Below are 22,079 nucleotides of genomic sequence, written 5' to 3'. Positions count from 1 at the left end.
TGTACATTCATGACTCGATATGGTGCCAGCCTTTAAGCTAATGTACACGAACATTTACAGCGTACACAATGTTTGTTAAGGTAGACGACTTTGACTCAAGTTATAAAATAACAAAAAATTAAATAAAAAAAAACCCCCAGAAAAAACTTGTTTGTTTATCAGGGCACCGAACATGTTTTCACAGGCCTCTGCAGCCTGCTGATTGGACACAATTAGACATCATTATCTTCATCAGAGTCTTCTTTGTCATCCCTTATTTGTTTCCCTTTGTCTGTCCTCATTCCAAAAACCACGCTAGCAAGCTAAGACATATGTAAACGCAGTAAAATAAAGAATACAATCAGGTTTTGCTCTTCTGAGTCGATGAAAATGTCTTCTCATTCCACAAATGTCTCCTTTATTTATTTTTTTTATGTTTTTTTTTTTGTGGCAAAGTTACTTCCTCAAGCTGAACCCCCATTTGTCCTTCCCATGGTTCAGCCCTGCCTTTGACTTCAAACTCTTGACTGAAGGCGGCGGTGGTCCATCATCGCTGAAGCAGCAGCAGAAGGGTCACCGGGAGCAGGAGCAGCAGGCTACAGAAGCCGGATTGGAACGCGGCCGCGCCTCTGACTCGGTTGTTGTCCGGCGAGTAGGCATACAATCCTGGTCTGCTACGAGGACACTGGCCACCTACACACATACCACTTCCAGAGCCGCTGATGTCATCACCTGGAAAAGAGAGAGACACAGATACAGAACACTGCTAACGGTAAACTGTGAAATAATTTAAAGACAAGTGGAAACTAGCTTTTTTTGTTAAATGTCACCTTTAGCTGCTCTTAATAATTGACCCAATTGTATTTGGGTCCGTGTGACATTCCTGAATGCAATTAATCTTTTAATTACACCATTTATAGGGAATATTTTGTCCTTAAATCCCAGGTCTCATTAACTCTAGGGAATAAGCCTCCCGAAACAAGAGAGCTGGTGCATTTGATTTTAAAACAACTATTTCTGGAATCTACTTTATCAGAAGATCACTCACTTGCATCCTGGAAGTCTACATCATTGCCATCCAGTGCATTTTTCAGCCTGTTGCTCATAATTTTGAGCTGCATGATCTGCTGCCGGATGGTCATGTCTGGCTTTGTGATGTCGAGCTCCACTTCTGGGTTGTTGATCTGATTGGCCAAACCATCGCCCATCACTTCTGGAAGGTACCTAATTGGCCATGAGAATTGACAGGAATAGAAGCATGATGCTCATGGCTTAAATCACTGCCTCATGACTGTCACATTATCGCTGATGACAGAGCTTGTGTGTGCTCAGCGGACTGTGAGGCATCAATATTTGGTTTTATGGGCACTCCTTAGCTTATCTTAGCCTTCGGGGTTTTCTCAAATGCAGTTAATTACTATTAAATTAAATTCAGTTTTTTTCTATAGCATCAAATCACAGCAACAGTCACCTCAAATAACTTTGTATTGAAAGGTAAAGACCCGACAACAATACAGAGAGAACCCCAACAGCCAGACGAGTCTCAGTAGAGGGAATTTGCGCAGCTATATTAGGTGGCCTTTGTGGTGTTAAAAGCACAATCGTGCAGCCTGTGGTTGTGCAAAAGAAAACAAGTACTTGTGAGTATCCTCACCTGGAAAATACAATAGCTAGTCCCAAAGCTTTAAGAAATGGGCACCAGTGGATAGTAAAATCAGTGCTGCAGAAGAAAAAATCCCCCCCGCTCCACCTTTTAAAAAAAAATTGATATAATTTTTATTTATTATATTTTTAAAGTATTTTATCCAGCAAGACATTGCTTGAGGAACATTAAAAGTCGTGAGGAGTGCTGTGTTTGAAAAACTATTACGTAAACCCTTTGTGACTCCTGATGGAGCTGTGCAAAGTCTGGTTGTGTAATTCCCCTTCTGACTTACACCCCTCTCAGACTGACACCTACGCTGCTGTGTCAGCCACCCCAGCTATGTCAGGAGTAAGCAATTGTGGGCCAGTGTTTTTAGCATTGATCATTAGGGCTTAGTTTTTCCAGACATGGATTATGCCTAATCCTAGACCAAATACTGTTTCCAATCAGGATCTTCAAGTCTAGAAATCCGTGCCTGGGAAACCAGCCGAAAGAGATCAACATGTCCAGGTGCAATGGTGCGATTTTGTTTGACTTTCTGTTGTAATTAAATAATAAAATGTAGGAATAAATAAGACAAAGTAAGCTGTGGCAAAAAACTTATTATGCAAACAAGAAACTAAAACTTCACTTTGTCTCAGACAGCCAAATATCTTTGCAGGCGTGTGAGGTTTGAGTCAATATGCCTACCATTCACTTTTGCATTTAGGCCTAAAGCTCTCTTTCAGCCAATATATTCATGTATTTTTCTTTATGAAAAGACTCAAACAAGGCAAATTTACAACTAAAACACAATTTCATTAAAAGGTTCAGCCTAAAGCCGCTCTACGCCCATCCAAAAACTCCCCTCCACAGCTGTGCTCTGGCTCCACAGGAGACCGGGGGCGCGGTCGAATAGTCAATTCTGCTTAGGAAGGTCTCTAACTGAGTTAAGCGACCCAGAGGTATCTGCATGGCAGCCATAATAAGAGCCGTTCGAATTCTCTAAATACTTAGCAAAGGTCATTCGATGCTTCATTATCACCTCCTTCAGCACAGGACAAACTGCACCATCCTTTATGAAAGGAAAGGAGATAATGAGATCCCATAACTCATAGCTACTCACCATGCGACCATTCAAGAAAATGATTTAAAATAAACTGACGAAAGTGACGCAGATCATGTAAATATTAACTATGAGTGTTCACCAATTCACAGCCTGCTGATTTGTTTTGAATTTTCAACAGCAGGCTGCTAAACCCACAGCTGCTGTAACAGGATCTACTTCTCATCAAGCTATCGCCTTATGTGAAGAACATACTGTGGATTTATATTAGCTCTCTAAATCAAGATTATGCGCTATATTAATTGATCATTGTGTTTAATGTTAGCTATAGTTCACTTTGCATTAGTTATATCCACTGTTGCCAGAATCCCCAGACTTTAGGATCATCATTAAAGTAATTTATAACACACACACACACACACACATAGAGAGAACCCTGAATTGGATAAGTGATGGATGGGGGGAATTTTTCTCCACAGACAGGCTTAAAAAAGGAGGAAATGATGCGGTGAAGTACGTCATGATCAAGGATCAGTTGCCAGTTTGTTTACATGTTTGGCATCTCCCACTACAGTATATATGGGTGTGTACTTTTTTCTCTCCTCCCTCCAAGGTGTTTCTGTCTCTGGGTGAGAAAGGTGTGAGAGGTCCCGGGTTCAAGCTCCCAATTCATGTTACGTGCCCTAGCCTTCGGGGTAACCTAGACACAACATGAGACGCGACTCCCAAGAAAAGACCAGCACCCTAACAACCAAAGACGCTAAGCAGGAGTTTATTTGCTTCACCAAAACAACAAACCAATGTTTCCTACTCTCCCCTGACCAAAAATAAAAGGCAAACAGAAGTTCTAATCTATGCTCCTAACCGATAAAATAGAGACAAAGTGTTTCATCAAAGAAATGGCTTCTTATTCCCATTTAACTGCTACGGTGCTTTATATTTGCAGTTCTCTAGTTATAAAATTATATTTTTTAAAATGCTCTCGGCTAGCCACAACGATACCAGCAATACAAATGAGCACACGCTGTTCACTAAAGGATTTAAGTTCAGGATTCTCACACAAGCACTCAAAGCTACAAGCAACTGGCTGGCTATTTGCTGGGTGTAGAGGAGACAAGGAGAGATGCAAGGTTGCTGTCAGCTGGAGGCTAAGAGGCTGCTGTCCACTCAATTAGCAGTCGCCGCATGTCTCCGTCAACACACACCTTGGAGGAAGGAGAAGGAAAAAAGCACAGTCCCACTCATACTCTGATGGGAGGAGCCAAACATGTAAACAACATGGCACATAACACGTATGATGCACATGTTGTTTTCCCTCTTTTGGACAACAGAACAGACACTTTTCCTTAGTCAGTATGAATTCTCCTTCACAACTTTCTTTGACTTCATGACATTTTCCATTAGGGTCAAAGAACAATGTGTAGTAGAAGGAGGAAGTAGGTCTTTTCTTTTTGACTATTTGACTGCACCCCAGGGGTGGAGTCAGCAGGTGCAAGCAGGACACACCCAGAGAACCAAAGATAGATGGAGTCTGATTATTCAAGACCTTGTATGTGAGGAGAAGGAATTTGTTGTTGCAATTTGGGCACCACGACACAATCCTACTGAAAGAAGATGTGTGATGATGCCGAGTTATTGTTTCTACAGGATTTCTGTTGTAATTTTGCGTCTGATATCTATTGAGCTCTGCAGAAAACCACAAGATGTCACTGCAAAGCTGCAAGCGAGTATTAATGGCATATTCTTTATCACACAGAGTCACACACAGTCAGCAATTCATCTTTATTTCATGGCTTCTTTCACATTATTCACACACACAGAGGCACAGCACATATTTGATGTTTAGTTGGCCCTAATCCAAGCACTTTAAAGAAAGGGAGGTGCGAATGTGTGTGCACGTGTGAAGCGTGGCTGGATCATCAGATTGTTCTCTAATCCATTTGCACATGGATTAAGGGAGGCAGGAAAACACACAGGGGTGTTTTCTTTTGTTTCCATGAATACTTGTGTCGCAGGATGTGGATTTCTGCTGGGATTTGGAATCACTGTATGTGGAAGAGATGTAAGTTCGGCACCTTGGAACTGATGCCTGCTTTGTTTTGACACAGGTGCAACAAATGGCTTTCAACATGAAGAGGAGGCCTGTGTCTAGCAGCTTCATCACAAACTGGATGTTTGGCTTTCTTCCTCCGTTTCCTGCTTCTCTTTAGAAGCATTTTCCAGTTTTTAAGTATTAAAAAGAAGCGTTCTCTTTGGAATGAAACTTCATTCAACAGTCATTGCTGGGATGAAGGGGAGAAGGGTCTCCGGGAGGACTCGGATGTCTAACTGCCTTCCTGCCTTTCAGTAACAAGTGCACGTGGGATTAAGGATTGCAGTCAACAACAACAAAAAGCTACAAAGAAAAAAGCACACACAAAATAGACTATGAACTTCTGTCTTCTTCTTTCACTTGATAGCTTGAGGGGTTGCCAAAACAGATCATTTGCCTTCATCTCACCCTAACCCCCAGCATCCTCCTCTGTCACATCAGCCCTCTGCATGTCTTCCTTCACTACATCCCTGAACTTTCTCCGTGGTCTTCCTCTTTTCCTCTTGCTTGGCACTTCCATATTCAGCATCATTTGTCTGATATAGCTGCACATGTCCAGACTAACTCAGCCTAAGTTTGTCTCCAAACCCCTCAAGCTGAGATGCTCCTCTTATGTACTCATTTGTCCATCCTGGTCATTCACAATCATAATCTTAACATCTTCAGCTCTGCCACCTCCACCTCCAGCTCGGCTTCCTGTTTTTTTTGTCAGTCTCATGTCTCCAAGATAGTCTCACCACCATCTTGTAAGCCTTCCCTTTCACTCTTGCTTCTGTCTTTCTGTCACAAATCAGCCCTCATACACATCTCCACCCACTTTATCCTGCCTGCACTCTCTTCTTCACTTCTCTTGTGCACCATCTGCTTTGCATGGTTGAACCCAGGTATCTAAACTCAGCTACTGTCACGACATCTACTCCTTCTATGTTCACCTTTCCACCTGTCTCTCTCTCTCATTCACACACATGTACTCTTCTGACTTTCATTCCTCTTCTCTCCAGTGCATAGCCCTACCTGTCCAGACTCTCTTCCACCTCTCACTTCAGTGTCGTCTGCAAACATCATAGTCCACAGAGACTCCTGTCCGATCATCTGTATAAGCCAAAAGCCCAGACATCCGACTAACTTAAAACGCTCCATATCTTTCTCAGCTCTGACAGAGGCGACAAGGCTGGTATGGTCATCTTAGACACACAGCTCTGGTTGTGAGGACAGCACCTCCACTCGTCTGCTGTCCACATCTTTTCTTTAAGAGGGGGCAACCAATCTGCAGAAGCTGGCTTAAAGGATACAGGTGTTAAAGGAAGAAGAGCGTGGATTAACTGAGGGGCTGCACCATGGTCCTGTGTACTATATTAAGGGGTTATTTTGATATGTGAATCATACAAAGCTGCTCTAGCAAAGTGCATGAATAAAAACATTTCAAATGAGGATAACAGGCCCACATTAATGCTGAGGATAAATGCAGGGAGCTTAAGTAATAATCTTTGTATGATTAAAGATAAGTAAATAGAGAAAAACGTATAAGAGGTTAGGTTCAGGTTTGTTTTTAAAATCAACACTAATGCGCACGTTTCCTGCTTTCTTCCCTACCTGGCTTTAGTGATACCATTCCAGCATTTGTCCTGACTGTTGCCTCCAGGAGCCAGTTTGCCACATAGCGCCAAAGAAAGCTGAATCCAGTACTGACGCATCTCCCTCAGCTTACTGGATAGATCCGATACCTAAGAACAAAGACTTGTCAGTTTCCAAGTCATTGCATTTAATCACACACTTAATATCCTGTCAGAGTGCAAACAGTCTTTACAAACAATGCATAAAGTGATGGAGTCTCACTCTTAAAAGCCGTGCAAACATAACCGGAATGTCACCGATAAAAGAAATCCTGCTGAGCTCTTAAGCCGACCATTTATGCTTTACATCCATGAAAATCCACTGATGCTTGCTGTCGTTAAGTATGCAATCATGATTTTTAAAGTACACCACACAGAGGTAGATGTACGCACCTGCATTTCAAGTCTGAGTCCAGCAGTCGGGGAGGGTTTGTACTCGGATGCGGTCAAAGAGCCACTCTTCTTCTTCTGTTCATGAGGGGTGGGACTTCCTGTTCCTGGCTCTCCTGGCGTTCCACACGTCTGATACACCTACAAGCACAAAAGACACAAAGACAGATAGAAAGATGCACACACTGTGAGGTATTTACTAGCTAAGTTTACATTGGTGATATCTAATTCACTCACTAGATGGCGCCACAGACAAGCATTTGAAAATCTCAGCTCCTTTTGCACTGACAGTACATTAAGCGGTATATATTAAAGTAGCAGATTACCATCAGTATACCTGTGGCTAACTATGTAAGCTAATAATGCTCTCCAGTCTTCTAACGGACATATCTGGATGGTGCTATGTTCTTTATGATCCTTTATTCACAAGGGGTCACCACAGCAGCTGTATGTTTCGTTTGCCAGACAACCTTCCTCATGCAACCGCCAAAAGGATTCGTTTCTCCTGGTTACACAAATGTGTGAACTAATGCGTAAACCTTTAAACTATGGATCCACCATTCTGTCCTTATATGATTTTGTATGTTCCTTAACATGGGAATAAAACCAGTACAGAAGTAAAAGGTTTGGAGGATGAGCTGGTTATTTGGAGATAAAAAACTTGCAAGGAAACCAATATAGGTGTTGAGTCAGACAAGCTTACCTTAGCTGTAAAAGTATCCATGTTTTCCTGCAGGTAGTGCACCGCCTCATAGATTCGAACTGGGATGGAAGAAAGAACCACGTCGAGGCTGGGCTCTGTGCTGAAGCTAGACGCCACCTGGATCATCGTGTCTTAACAGAGGAGTGAGGACAGCGACTTTAACCGGGCAGTGTTTTGTTAAATGAACTATTTAAGCTGAATTCTCAGAGGATTAGTAAGATTTTCATTGTGTCTCACCTATAAGGTTCTGCCACTCAGGGTTCAGGTCAGCCTGATTGGCCAGGCAGCCCTTCATGACGTTTGCGCAGTAGCTGGAGCACGGTTTAGCAGAGGCCATGCCACGACAATGGGGGCAGTATAGCAGCTTCATCAAGGCTCTCTCACACTCTGGACTCAGAGAAACCTGAGTGAATGGAACAGTCAGTTTCATTCAAAAGGGAGGAAGTTTGTGTTTCTTACAGTAAAAAAGACAAAACAAAAAGTGCTGGCAGTCACCAGCGCTACTCCTCCGCCTTAGGAGATGCACCTGTGGTGCGAATGTGAAATCCCAGGTGACTTCCTTCTCTAGTTGTTGGATTCACAAGATTTTCAAAAAACTTGAGCTTGATGTTGAGGTCACTGAGATTTGAACTTGTCTGAGATTTTTAGTAGCTGCACCTCTGGTATTTTGTTTGTAAATCCTATATTGCCTCTTTCTCACATTAATTCAGAAAGTTGGTTGTCCATCCTGATTGGCTATTGTCAACATGCCCACCTCTGTCTTTCATTGCTAAGGGATAAAAACCAGAAATTAATTCCTAAATCCTGAACGTGTCTCTATGGAAAGGCTGCTTAGTTCTTTCCCCTGTCCTTTCAATGAGGGAACTAATTAAAAAACACACAGTAGAGGGCGCTATCGCAGCATAATATGAAATACAGGCGCAACTGGAAGGCGATGATGACCCTGCCTGTCTGTCTTTTTACAACACTGCTGCTCTCTCAGCTTCTGATTATGAACCCAAGTCCTGAAATGTTGTCAGCTTCACCACGTCTGCTGTCACATCTCAGAGTGGGACGCTTCAAATCAGAGAAACAACAGCACACAAAGGTGCGTTTGTCTGATTTTAATAAGCGCTGTGCTCTTTTGCATACCCTCACACATTCATTTCTGTGCATTCTGCAACTCAGTCAGCACACACTCGAGACCTGCTCGCGTGGAAACAGTCGCTGTCAGCGTGAGGTCTGCATTCATTTGCGTCACACATTTTGCCATGCGATAATGTCTTTCATGTGTTACTTAAAAGTATGCGCTGCTAATGAAGTTTTGACAAAAACTAAACGAGGCGAGCTACATGTGCGCTGCGATGGAGTGCACAACTTGAGCAGGTTTCAAGAATGTGCTCAGATTTTCATATCAATCAGAAATGAATGGAACCTCCGGGAAACCAGAAACTGTCAGACATTTGTAAACAAGCCGAGTTTTGGGCGATTTGGGCTTAACCGTAGCCCGTTCCTGCTTTAAAAAAACGAAGATTTATGCACTGCTGATACACCGGCATCTGGGATGAGTGATGAACCGAAGGCATGCCTTGCTCTTGTTCTTTGTGTCCTAAATCAAACATAAAAAAGGGGAGGCTGCAAACCATAAAACGCAACCAAACACAAACAGCCAAATCTGACGCGCTCCGTCCCCGAGAGATGAGAAAACTGCAGCAAGAGCTGGAGAAAAAAACCAAAAAAACATCATCACACCCATAATTTGCTGTCATCCCTCCAAGTGAGAGCTTTGTTCTCATGGCAGAGTCTGACACTTCATTTCTGATGATCTTTGTGTTTCTCATTTGTAGGGTGGAGACGTTTTCTCTGGCAGCCAGGGTGTGACGATCATGCAGCCATCATCTCTGCTTTCCTGGGACTACGCCAGGCAGGCCTTAGACACACACACACACACACTCACTCACACACACACACACACACACACACACACACACACACACACACACACACACACACAGGCTGTGTGTGCACAGACGTTCGCGTTACCATGACTTCAGTGGACATCTTTTGCCTTTCACTGAGTTCATGTGGTTTTACCCTAACCTGAACCTGAACTGCTACTTGCCTCACTCTCATATTTAATCATATACCTCATGGGGACTTGCCCTTTCTCCCCCAAAGAGGGAGGATCCCAACACCTATATGAGTACTACAAGCACGCACGCTCACCTGTGAGACCTTCCTGACCACATCTGTGCTGACTAACAGCCCCTGGACAAACGACCTGGCTGTGACAAACGCCCGGATCACCTTCGCCTTCATGTCTCGAGGGACGTCTCCAAACGGCCGCAGCGTCTCCTGTTGCTTAGCAACACACTCAAGGTAGTCCTCTGATAAGCTGACCTGTGAGACAGAGGTGACAGTGGAAGTGGACACACTGCAGATGAAATATGTTACTGGGTACGAAACAATACAAGATCTTCCAGAGTAAGAGCAAAGGCAAAGAAATTCCCAAACTGCATCTATTAAAACATCAAGAGTTTCCAGTTTGGCCAACACTTGGGGACCCAACTGGAATTAGCTGTGACATTATTTTCTCAGCTGAGTCAGTTCCCTACAACCCTTTTTTATTTTGCATCTCCGAAAAAAGGACACTTTGTCTTTACTCACATCTGTGGATACAGAGGCTTTGAATGTGCGCTCCAAAAGGCGGGACCAGAACTCGGACAGGTTCTCGTCCAGGTTGAGAGCAGAGCCCCGATAGTACTGACGCAGGTCTGTGTAGAGATCCCCGTACAGACGGCTGTTCTGGGAGTACAGCGGGCCAAGAGGAGACAGCACCTCCTGCAGGGAGCGCTCGGAGCGACTGTGCAGCTCAGTGAAATACACTGGAGGAGGGAAGGAAAAGAAGTCTCACCATAACCAGAGCTCCACAACAAGGTGAATTACATGCGCATGCTCGACACATCAAGTGTGGCAAACAAACACCTATTTATACGTGTAGTAAACACACAGCAACAGCAATCATCTGGATTTCTGTTTCCAGTCACTCCAAAAATTTATGTCCTTTTATTTGTGTCTGGTTTCATCTGAGCTGAGTAATCCATGTGGCTTTTTTTAGCAGCTAGATTCAAGAGCTGGCCGATATCATACCAAATCTGCAGGCTGGTGCTGAGCAGGAAGTGTTACAGTGAGTTTATCAGATGGATTTTGATGAAAGAGAACCTGCCAGGTTGTGCATGTGGAAGCTAGTTACTATATTGCTGAGACAGGGCCAAAGTAATGGGGCTGTGCACCGTAACTCCAAAAACAACCGAGGTGGACTGTAATACTCTGGAGAGGTGAGGGGAATGCTTCAGTTTTCAGTGTGACTTTGTTACTATAAACGGCTTTTTTCACCTCACGCGTTGTCATTTGTCATTTTTGTTTTAACGTCCTTCCTATTAAACAGCCACGATGCAGATGAACTATTTTCACTGCCCAGTCAACACGCACATTTAGTTTATAATATTTGACTTAAGATTTATCTAGGTTTAATTTATCTCTGCAGACAGATGGATACAAAGCGAGCGAGAGGCCAACAGGAGACAACGAGGGAGTCAGCTAGCTGTCTCTGCAGTATACTGGTCTGGGCTTTTCCCTCATGCTTCAAAGGCCATGGACCAGTGCCAGTCTGCTCTAACAACAACCAGATGGACGGCCACGTTACTGCTACCGAGGTGGCCTGCTGCCTTCAGACTAATAATACTGTCCTCTCCTCCTCCTCCTCCTCCTGCTCTCACTTGTCTTTCTCTTTATTTATTTTTATCCCGAAACATTGTTTCTTCTCAGCGCTAATGACACATTTCTCTCTGGTTGCATTCGTCTGCTTCGCTGGTGTTAGCAGTGGCAGATCTCAGTCTTCTTCCTCCCTTACATCCCTCTCTCTTCCTCTGATGTGCAGTGATCTGCAGACTCGGCTCCTCAGTGGGTCAACTGCTCATTAGCTGAACCAGCCATTGCCCCAGGGGACACCCCTCTGTTTGTGTGCGTGTGTGTGAACACGAGTGGGTGTGTGTGTGTGCCTCCCCTGAGATGAGGGGATCAGCTTATCATGTTTCATTGTGTCTGCCTGACTCCGCTCTCATTATAGCACCCAGTCAGGGGTCCCCTTGACGCACACACACACACTTTTGTACACTGACACACACACACACACCCTCTCCAGCTGTAGTATTGAGCGGTGTGCACAGGCAGAGCTTGTAACAAACAAAAAGATACACAACACACTAATGTCACACTGCTCTGGGCTCACTTCTGAAGCTTTGCTATCGAGCTCAGCTAGTAATGAGTGTCTCGCACACAGACACACACACGCACACAGATACACCCTACTTACTGTCAAAGCTCCTGTGGAGACCATTGAAGACAGCCTGCAGCGACCTGCCGGCCTCTCTGATCAGTCCCTCTGTTTCTTTGGTGCTCAAACCGGCCAGGTCCTCCTCCATTGCGCTGGTACAGCAAGTCGGGCCCTGAGGACACATCCTCAGATGTTCACCTGAAGCAGTGAGAGGGACACTAATTAATTCATTGGTCTTAACTGAATTTACATTATCTAATAAATGAACTTGTCAGCTTTTGAACATGTCCATTTTCCACCATACCGAACAACCATGAACACCCGGCTTAAAGAAGTGTGAGGTGCAGACAGGAGCTGTAACCGATTCTATTATCACTCATCGGGATGGCAACAGCAGTCGGTTCACCACTTTATCTTAGACTGAAATATGTCAGCTACTGCTGGACAGATTGAGGGGCTCCTGAATTTTCATCTAGCGCCATCTTAGGTTAAGATTTGAGTGCACTTTGAGTCTACTGTTGTAATATCTCCAAATCTAGAGCTACAACGAGGACAAAATTGTATTCTGCTAAATTAATGCGCGCAAAATTATTCACGCTCCAATCAATTGTAATTGGCAGGTATTTCCACGTCTACCTGCTAACCTACTCAGAAAGATTAAAACATTAATACCTGCCAAACATCAAGATGTTACAATGACAATGACGCTAATCTCTACGTAGTGGTGTGCCGATAAGATGCACAATGAGACAACAGAAATGTCTCATCTCATCTCAGACATCTTAAAGTATTACAAACATCTTTTGTTTCTGTTTATTCGACACATGCCAACCCCTCCAGTTTCACATGGTTACCAGGATTTGGCATGTATGCAGATGCTGTTGGACCACTTTAGTTACTGCTGCAGTAGTATTTGAAAACTTTGAAATGAACTTGAATCTGCTGTGTGTTCCTTGTGTGTAGTGCTCTGCTAATATTTGGCTACTTAATTACAACTTGGCTGCAGGACACTCTCTTTCTATGTTTTTGCCAGAGTAAAGAATTTGGGTGCTTCTCATAAAATATTTATGACACTGCTGGAACCCTTTTATGCATTCAGACAAGATGAGCACTATTTACAGTGTATACAGTATAGCTGATTCATATATAGCACCAACAATGCCTTTTTTTGCCCTGCTTTCCCCTTGGACCGTATATTTATGTGTCTGCACTTTTTCAGGAAGTGTGTAAACTTGATTTAAAGTCTATAATAGTTCTGTAAAAGTCCCTCATTGGAGCCTATATTGCATTTAGCATTCCTCAACATATTCATTTTCTTTAGAATCCATATTATTTCTGTTAGCAAACAATAACAGAATTATTTAACAGAAACAAAAATTACCGGGGTCGATATTATCAGCCCTCTGACAAATGGACCTTTTTATATTTAGCCATAGCAGAAACCACTGCCGGGCAATGGATATAGTTATATTTAAGGATAAAGCTATCACAACAATTCCAAGTTGTAAAAACTGGAGTGAGAAGTATCATCAAGACATTTAGAGAGACACACAACACAGAACAAGCCTGACAGAGGACGGAAGCAAAAGAGTTCAAAGACTCTGTAAAGGAAACTAGTGAGAGACGTGTTTAAAGACCCCAGAACAACTGCAAAGACATGAGTGAATGACTTAACCAAGATGGGAATTGTAGTCGCGAAGAAGAGAGGTTGGAGACCAAGAAAAACTCTACTCCCATAAAAGTGGCACGTTCAAGCCAGGCTGAAGTCTGCTAAAGACAACCTGGAAGATTATCCATACTGGAAGTGCATCCTTTGGCAAAAACTGGGCCCGGGTCATCGCTTTGTCTACCTCCTGAAGACCAAAGTGAACCCTGATTGATTGGGATGCACCGGCCCTGACTTGAATTCCACTGAAAATCTGTGGGCCAAGGTACATGGCACAAACCATCAAATCTGGAGGAGCTCGGCAGATTCGCCAAAGAAGAACGGGCTTGGATTTCTCAGGAGATGTGTGTGAGACTTATTGAAAACTACAACCACCGACTGCAGGCTGTTATCCAGCTATGCTTTGACCCTGGTATTTTGTTTTTTTTCTGTGTGCAAAGTCAAAAAATATGAGCATCCAGAATAAAACTAGGATGTTTGGAAAAGCTGTGTTAACAATTCCTTGCTCTGTTTGGAAACTTTTGGGAAATATTTTTAAAAAGATTGACATTTTCATTCCTTTTAAAGCTAATAATTCGGTCCTTGTCTGTATATATTATTCATGTATTACTGCAGTTTTTTTTTTTTCAGCTTACACATCACGCGGTTCACCAGTGCAACACGAACTCTGAAACAAAAGCTGCAAGTCTGGAGACTACTCATAACCTCTAGCCAGTAACTAAATCCTGATCATGACATTCAAACATCACAGAAATGCAGAATCAAAATGTGAAAATGTTTCACCTTCAGCATTTTATTATTTTTGTCTCTGGTCTCATGGGGGTTCCCAGAAAGTGAAAAAATTGAATATTCTTTTACCCACATACACAAATAAACATTCACAAAGTCTCAAAAGGAGTCTGCAGCATGGACTGGTTGCCTTCAGGACTTGTGTGTGTGTGTGTGTGTGTGTGTGTGTGTGTGTGTGTGTGTGTGTGTGTGTGTGTGTGTGTGTGTGGCTACGTCTGGAAGGGTTAAGGGTGAGTAAGTACCCCAAGGCTATGTGCATCACTGCTCTCTGCCTTTTTAACAGTTTCGGGAATTGGGTGTATGGGTGTGCAGATTTTTTGGTGTGTGTGCGTGGGGGTGGGGGGGTGGGGTTGGTTGGTGGGGGGTTGGTGGGCAGAATTTGTCCACTGCAGTAAGTGGAGCAGAAGAGGAGATGCCTTCATCATCACTGCTCCATGAATCTTTCATTGGTGCTGGCTGGTTTGTGTGTGTGTGTGTGTGTGTGTGTGTGTGTGTGTGTGTGTGTGTGTGTGTGTGTGTGTGTGTGTGTGTGTGTTAACCGATAACCGAGAGTGAGATAAATGGTGGCATCTGGATTGCAGGAAATAGGACTTTTGTATCACCTTGCTTCTTTTCTCACATCCTGCTTTTGATATTTTGCATGATTTTTGTTTTACTGCCTTGCACAGAGAGTCACGGCGTTAAACCCGTCACACGCCCATCAACTCTGCCACTGAGATATTCTCTTCATTCGGTAGTCTTTAGTGTCAAGTGTAGGTCACTCAGTCTGAGATGAGATGCTTCACTCATCTGAGCTTTTAAAAAAATCTACCAGTCACACCTGCTTCTTCACTGAGCGGCGAGCCTCATCATTAACTCACGTTGGAGGAAGCTCTTAAAAAAAACACTAATCACATCCTCACACTTAAGCTGTGAATTTTCACGACGCCCACAGTCCTTTCAATCTGATTTCCGGCGATAATCACTGAATCCTCATCTTTGTGCGCCGTAATTACAGCCTCACTGCCAGTTATTCCAAACATTCAATCACATATTTAATCAAATATACACTTTCATATTATACAATCAGTTTGGCCAATTTTCCACACAGCTCTGCAGATTTTTCTCTGATTGGGCAGGTAGAAACCGTTTATGGGTGCTACTTTTTGGAGCATTTGCTGGTACAAATAAATCCTTTACTAAATAACGTATTCCATTTTAACAGCATTTTAACTGTTTTGGCTAAAAAAAACCCAATAAACCAAATGCTATTTTATCAACTGGAGGTTTTGAATTCAGTATGAAAATCTTAAGTGTGCGATTGAAAATTTATTAAAAATTCTTTTGTAAAAAACATTCTTTCAGTCAGTGCTTACATTTTTGGATTTGCACAAACATTTGGGCAAAGTAATGAAGTAGAAGACCAGAGGCGCTTTTTTCTTCTTGCACTTGTTTTTAGCCACAGAGTAGATTTTGGAGATCATTTCCCATTCCCATAAATTTTTCATTCTCACTACTGGACAGAAAAAGCACAAACTTGGGTTATTTATTTATGACACAATTCATGGTTTAGTATTTGGTGTCAATCCAACCTGAAACTTAAGTTAAAAATAAGACAGAGAAAGTCGTCATATGGGCTCTAAAACCTACACCCTGATGCCATCTTCGAGTACGCGTGCACAACAGCTAATGTTAGCATTTCGCTGTCGGTTTGCTTACCGACCGTAAAGACACAGGTGCGTTTTTTTTTTTTTTTACTACAAACACATACGCTCTACTGCATTCCTGGGTTTCTGGGTAATGGAAGCAACCGGGATCCTGCTATAAAAACTTAATTTATTTGGACAGACAGAAGTGAGCGCAGTGGTTACACACTAACACATGTGTACAAAAAGCAAGCTTGCAAACACGCTCGCCCACACATAAAAGTGCATTTAAAGGAGCCGAAAAAAAAGCAGAGGGTCCATCAAAGTGCAGGTTATCTGGGATTAAGCGGCTTGCTCGAGGGTTTCGTGATGGGAAATGGAGAGGCATTGGGCATTCATCTGCACACAGAGGCAGAGTGAGATTGTCAAAATGGCAGAAACTCCTTTTAAGCGAGACACAACTTTTAAGTGCCCCGGAGTAAAGTGGAGCAGGGGAGAGGAGAGGAGAAATCTGGTCGCTCACACTGTTTTTTGCCCTCGAGCTACAGCATATATTTAGTTAAGTTAGCTTCCTTAGGGGTAAACACACATTTTGCACTAGACTTACAGGAACCTTCACTGACATAATCCATCCCCTAGTGCCCAAGGCCTCTTTCAGATAAGAAAAGCATATATAACACATATATATGTGTATATATATGTATTGCCTTTCCATGACTCTTTGCCCCCGTTCATGAAGACACCTGGTGTTAACAAGAGTCATGTGACTCGGTTACAGGAGGAGAGCTCTAAGTGTTAGCGTAAATACACAGACAATGTGGTGACAATGAAGTGACGTTCCTTTGCTTCTGGAACATTTGGAGACTGGCCTCATTCTTTTAGGGCTTTGTATGCCTATTGCATGTGTCCAGGGGTCTACTGCACACACTTATGTGTGCGCCATGAATGGAGGTGTACATACTTCTTCAACTCCAACACGAGATGAGTAGAAGCCTGTGGAAGGAAAGCATGAGATGGGAAGGGCCTGGGCTATATGGTCAGTGAAGATCCTCTGATAAATCACCTGCGGATAGTCATCTGAGACCGATTAATTATACTTAAAGGTCTGTTAATATACACGGATGCCCCAGCCAAGTAAAGTCTATGGGTGAGAAAATCCAGGAATTTCCTAGGGAAGAAATGGCCTTGCCAAACTGTTCCTGTGGTGGAGATTTGCAAACAGAAACGACTAAACAACTTTGCGTCTGTGTGTGTGTGTGTGTGTGTGTGCATGTGTGTGTGTGTGTGTGGTGTGCATCCAATAACACATGCCCACACAATGAGAGGCCTTCTAATACCTGGTATGAAGGGTATGCACGTTAATACCAGCTATGTTCATAATTTCCCTGCTGTGGTTTTGTAAGGTGCTGCTATTTCTTAATGGTTTAAATGTGATCTGCCTTCTTTTTTTTAACTCCACACCCAACTGTTTAAAATCCTTCATGCCTCAAGGTTAACAGCTACCCAACCCTAGCTATAGAGGGTTTTGTTTGAATTGACCACATTTGTGGTATTCAACCAGGTATAAAGGCAAAAATGTCCTGAATTGCTAAAGTATGCAGCGAGATGTGTTGTATTGATGGCTTTAGAAGGTTATAAAACATATGAGCCCTTCAATTATCATGTCAAATAGGTGTGTGGGGGGTGGGGGGTTGCAGACAGAGTTTGAGGAGTGAATCCTTTGTTCTGAGCTATGCCTTAAACTTCCTAACTTTTATCCCTAAAACCTGCAGCTTCAAATGAAGTTTGCTTCGGACTCAACCCACCTTTGAGTCTCTGGTCTCATCCGCTTGCATATCAACCACTGCATTTGCACACTAGGGTAGATGCCAGTATTCTTCTCTTTTTTTCACAGGGTTCTACTAAAATAGATTTCCAGGAACCTCTCTATACAAACAAATACTTTGCCTGATCTCTCCTTCTGGCTTATCTTTTCCCCTGGTCGTCTATATGAGCACACTTATAATGCGATTCATCAAAGAGACTTTCTTATGTCTAGTATAGGGTTTCAGCAGCAATAAGCAGCTGTGACTGAGCAGTTTCCAGCAGTTTTCAACAGTTCCAAGCCCAACGGTGTCAGGTAAGGAGCATAAACAGGACTACACTTGTTATTTTTGGGTTTCACACCAAGAACTCATCCCCGGCGTGAAACCCGCCTTCATAGAATTCTACTAAAAAGTCAAGGACAACAACCAGAACAGTGCTTGGTGCCACTAAGTGCACTGAACTGGTCAGATATGTACAATATATACAAAAGGTATCCTCAAAATGAAGATCAAGTTAAAGGAGCACATTAGAGGAGATCAAAAGTGCACAGGGGGAGAGAATAGGACTCGAGGGAGGCAAACTCAGTGAGGTTTTTGATTTTGTTGTATAATACCAGTCCACCACTGCCCTTGGTTATGTATTCAAAACAGATGAGTCATCTAGGAAGCAGTGAGAAACTATTACTTAAGCTAAGTAAACCCAAGCTTTAACCTTCAAAGACGCCAAGGATGGAAAAACAACAACAGCAGCAAAACCTGTTTTTACTCTTAACGTCTAAAATGGAAACTGGTCATCAAAAAAAAGCACAATAATCACTGTACAAGACCACAGAATCACACACGCACGCACTAAGTAATACACGTGCAGAGCACTACCCGCTTGTTTGGTGTTTTTAATCTCATTTAAAGTTTTCAAAAGAGCAGCTGTGACGTAAAAGGCAGCTGAGCTGAACGCAACCCTGTGAAAACATGCCGCCACAGTCTTTACCATGGCGCTATCCCTGTTAATATTTATCAGCTGCTCGTGGCGATGAACACTCCAGATGGGTGGTCTCTCAGGTGCATGCATGATCCAAAGCCATTGCCAAAAATAACCAGTCCCCCTGAAAATTACTACGTAAGTGTTGGCTAAACACATGCGACACTGCAGGAGATCTGATCAGCAGTGAATGAGTTCCTGCAGCAACTTGACGTTGTGCACAAACTAAACATCTTTCTGTAGTTTGCCTTTTGGATGTGGGCACTGGTATTTGTGATCAACATGGATTATATTTTAGACTTTTGTGCAAACTGGAGCCTGGCCAGTTTACTGGCTGGCTGCTCACAGATATACTACATATTTTCTGATACGCATCAATATAAAAGTTTGTTGAAAAACCAAGTTGTTTTCAATAATCTCCACATGAAGTAGAGTATGGTTTGGGTAAAGTCGGCGATCAAGGATCAAAGAATGCAATGAAAGCAAAATCCATTTAAATACAGATTATCCTGTTTATTATTGCAGGAACACGTTTTTCACCTCATGAGGTTGGCATGAATCCCGAGGGGGTAAATTCTTTGGTATTGATTATGTGGAAATGTATGATGTGATATTTATGAGGAAAAATTCCTTTAATGCCAAGTAGAGATCACAGACTCCCACAGCCCTCCTGGAGCTAAGTGCTGCATTATAGAACCTGGTTGTGCTGCAGGGTATTTTGCACTTCATCATTAGCGAATCCATTTAATTCAAACCTTCTTTTTAGTTTTGCCTTCAGACAGCTTACACTGGTCGCCAAAGAGACCACATTCATTTCCTTTTCCCATCAAAAGCATACGCCGGTGACTTTCTTGTCTGCATCACACCCTCGCTGTTTTATCTCCCCACCCCCTGAATTCCTTGGGATAGCCCCAACATACCTGAGCTCGTCTCGACAAGCGAGCAAACCTCAGCACAGATTACCTGCATCGCTCTGCGGGCAAACAGAAAGTCATCCAGTCAGGGCTAAAAGGCCCAAATCAAGCCCAGTCTGCAACAGGAAGGGTGTTATGATTATGGGGGTGACACGGTGCAGAGGACTGGCTGTAAAGTGAGACTATGCTCAGTCCTCTTTAGAGTAAAACTCAAATTAAACTTCAATACAAGCAAACTTTGAATAAGACAAGCCACCATTCCTACTTTGGCAGCACTCACATTTAATCAAAGACAAATTGTTGAAGCAGCAGTTTATTTAAATACTTGACAGCAGCTGTCTGTTTATCTCAGTTTGACACTTAAGTACACATTAATTAATCTCCCTCGAATGCTGCGCTGTCAGTGTTCTGGTGGCATGCTGCTGGTTTGTATCAGACACAGCAAAACATATCGGTTCAGCCTCTGGGTATAGTAACGTAATTGGTATTTGCCCTGTGGTAAAATACATTTTTATGTTCATGGGAACATTTTTATTTATTTATGTATTTTGCTCCATAAGGTGTTTATCATCTGCTACATGGTGCACAAACCACTCTTTTACTGATTTTAAATCAATTTGTATTGGGGAATGTATGTGGTTTGAAAAAGTCGTTATACAGAATATTTGATGAGCTCTCAGCTGAAGTAGCTAATTAGAGCTGGGGCGATTGCTGAGCTCAAGTGGACTGCTTTAAATTGACCGGATCACCACTTATCTTAGATCTACTGTGATAAATTGCCTCTATTCAAAGTAAAGTCCCAATCAAACTTGATTTTCTACTAAGATTCTGTGACTACAATCATCATCGGAAACAACTGTATTTTTAATCAAAGTCTATTAATGTTTGACATTTCATCAAACATACTTGTTAGCGACCTTTGTGGGAAAGAGTTCAAAAGCCGAAACTGAAAAGTACCAAAACCAGCAGTTGTTTGAGAAGCCACTTGAGGCTGGCTCCCCTACCAAAAGTGGCAAAGCCAAGACGGAAGTGCAGTAAATCTAATGAGGTTCTTCAGAAATCTGACGTTAGCTTGTCTGCCATTTTTATGTGTGACAACCACGGTGGAAATGCAGGGTCAAGTGAATAAAGCCTCTGGCACTCAGGAGACCTGTCTGCAACCATTTGGCAACCACTGGTCTCAACGAAACAGCGGTTGCTGGGAGTCAAAAGGAAAAAGAACTGCTAGGATAGAATATTGCCACAGTTTAAACGGCGTATGGTGAAACTGTGACAAACAACTGGAAAAGAAGATTGTTTGCCTTCAAAGTAAAAGTTGTGCCTCAGTGCTGCAGCCAACAGCATGTGTTTTCACAAACAAATACCTGATTTCCACTCTCCTCCCGAGGCTTCAAAATGGTAAAAGTACACTTCAGAAATTGATCTGTGACGTCACGGTAGCTGCATCCATCGGCTAATTCAAACTATGCTAACCAAGCTTTATATAACCCTACTTGCATCACTGAATGTTTTTTTTTCTATCTGTAATCTTCATGTTAATAGGTTAAAATTGTGACCTAATAACTTGAAATTTCAAGTTATGTTACGCAAAGTACACCAAAGTACAACACCAGGTAGTAATTGACACTGGAGTGTTTAATACACGGGAATATTACATAGATTCACCCTAGAAGAAACTTTGTTTTAAACTTTATATAATACTACATATATTCTTGGAGTACAAACATATAGTATCGTTATTTGAGCACGAGCGAACAATATAATAAGGTTTGAGTATCCACCTAAGCTCAATATATGTATATGCTGTGTGCTGTGTTCATCACAGGTCTCTTCCATGTCCCAAATTTTTTCTTTGGGCATAGTGGGAGGCCGACGGCACCTGGGCCTGATGCATGAGGGATCTGGGCTGATGCAGGCTGATAGATGGCACTCAGGCCGGCTGTAAAGCTGATGCATGAATCTGCAGGTCAGAGTGACCTGCTGAGGGGAAAACTCGAAAATACCGGATTTTCAGAACACATGACAAGGCAGACTACAGAGTGGAAATCTACAGAATGGATGACCTTGCTCGGCATCCCTCAATAAATAAAAGAGTCACCAAGAGCTGGTGTGGGTGTCTGTCTGTGACTATGTTCTTGTGGGGTTTTTTATTGCTTTACCCCCTGGAGGATGCTTTTTGTCTATTTTTGTCCTTTTGTGTATCTATCACCATTGGTCGGAGTTTCTAGTTACTAAGTAATAACCTGAAATTTTGAGAGACTAATTAAAAATTTTGACTTAGGTTTGTCTGGCATTCTTTTAATAAGCTTCCATAAACAATGTTCACTTAGACTCAATAAGATCAACATGGGCTTCAACACGGAAATCAATGTGGTGACATGAATGTTACTACAGATATGTGTTTAGAAAAAAAACCAAACACAGCCACGGTCAAAAGAGAAAAAATAAAACAGATGGGCTCTTTCTGAAAGCATAGCTTGACACCATTCTTTATACTGAATACATGAGATGTGTGCTTA

The 22,079-nt window shown here is 42.6% G+C and overlaps 1 protein-coding gene across 3 annotated transcripts in view; it reads right to left on the bottom strand.

Moving 5' to 3' along the window:
* Positions 1–22,079, bottom strand: part of LOC116336402 (glypican-1-like) — a 43,713-nt gene continuing 21,634 nt past the window's right edge. For 2 of the 3 annotated variants that reach the window (XM_031760269.2, XM_039600600.1), the window contains 9 exons: positions 11,822–11,980; positions 10,114–10,331; positions 9,673–9,846; positions 7,705–7,870; positions 7,468–7,598; positions 6,768–6,905; positions 6,355–6,485; positions 1,028–1,203; positions 1–711 (listed from right to left, as the gene is read on the bottom strand). In XM_031760269.2, coding sequence (XP_031616129.1) covers positions 527–711; positions 1,028–1,203; positions 6,355–6,485; positions 6,768–6,905; positions 7,468–7,598; positions 7,705–7,870; positions 9,673–9,846; positions 10,114–10,331; positions 11,822–11,980 — 1,478 coding nt within the window. In that variant the 3' untranslated portion in view covers positions 1–526. Of the gene's footprint in view, positions 712–1,027; positions 1,204–4,182; positions 6,042–6,354; positions 6,486–6,767; positions 6,906–7,467; positions 7,599–7,704; positions 7,871–9,672; positions 9,847–10,113; positions 10,332–11,821; positions 11,981–22,079 lie in introns of those variants that run through there. The other variant, XM_039600601.1, reaches the window with a different exon arrangement.

Source organism: Oreochromis aureus, linkage group 17 (genome assembly GCF_013358895.1).
Source record: "Oreochromis aureus strain Israel breed Guangdong linkage group 17, ZZ_aureus, whole genome shotgun sequence".
Taxonomy (NCBI): domain Eukaryota; kingdom Metazoa; phylum Chordata; class Actinopteri; order Cichliformes; family Cichlidae; genus Oreochromis; species Oreochromis aureus.
This window is presented reverse-complemented; position numbering and strand designations above follow the sequence as displayed.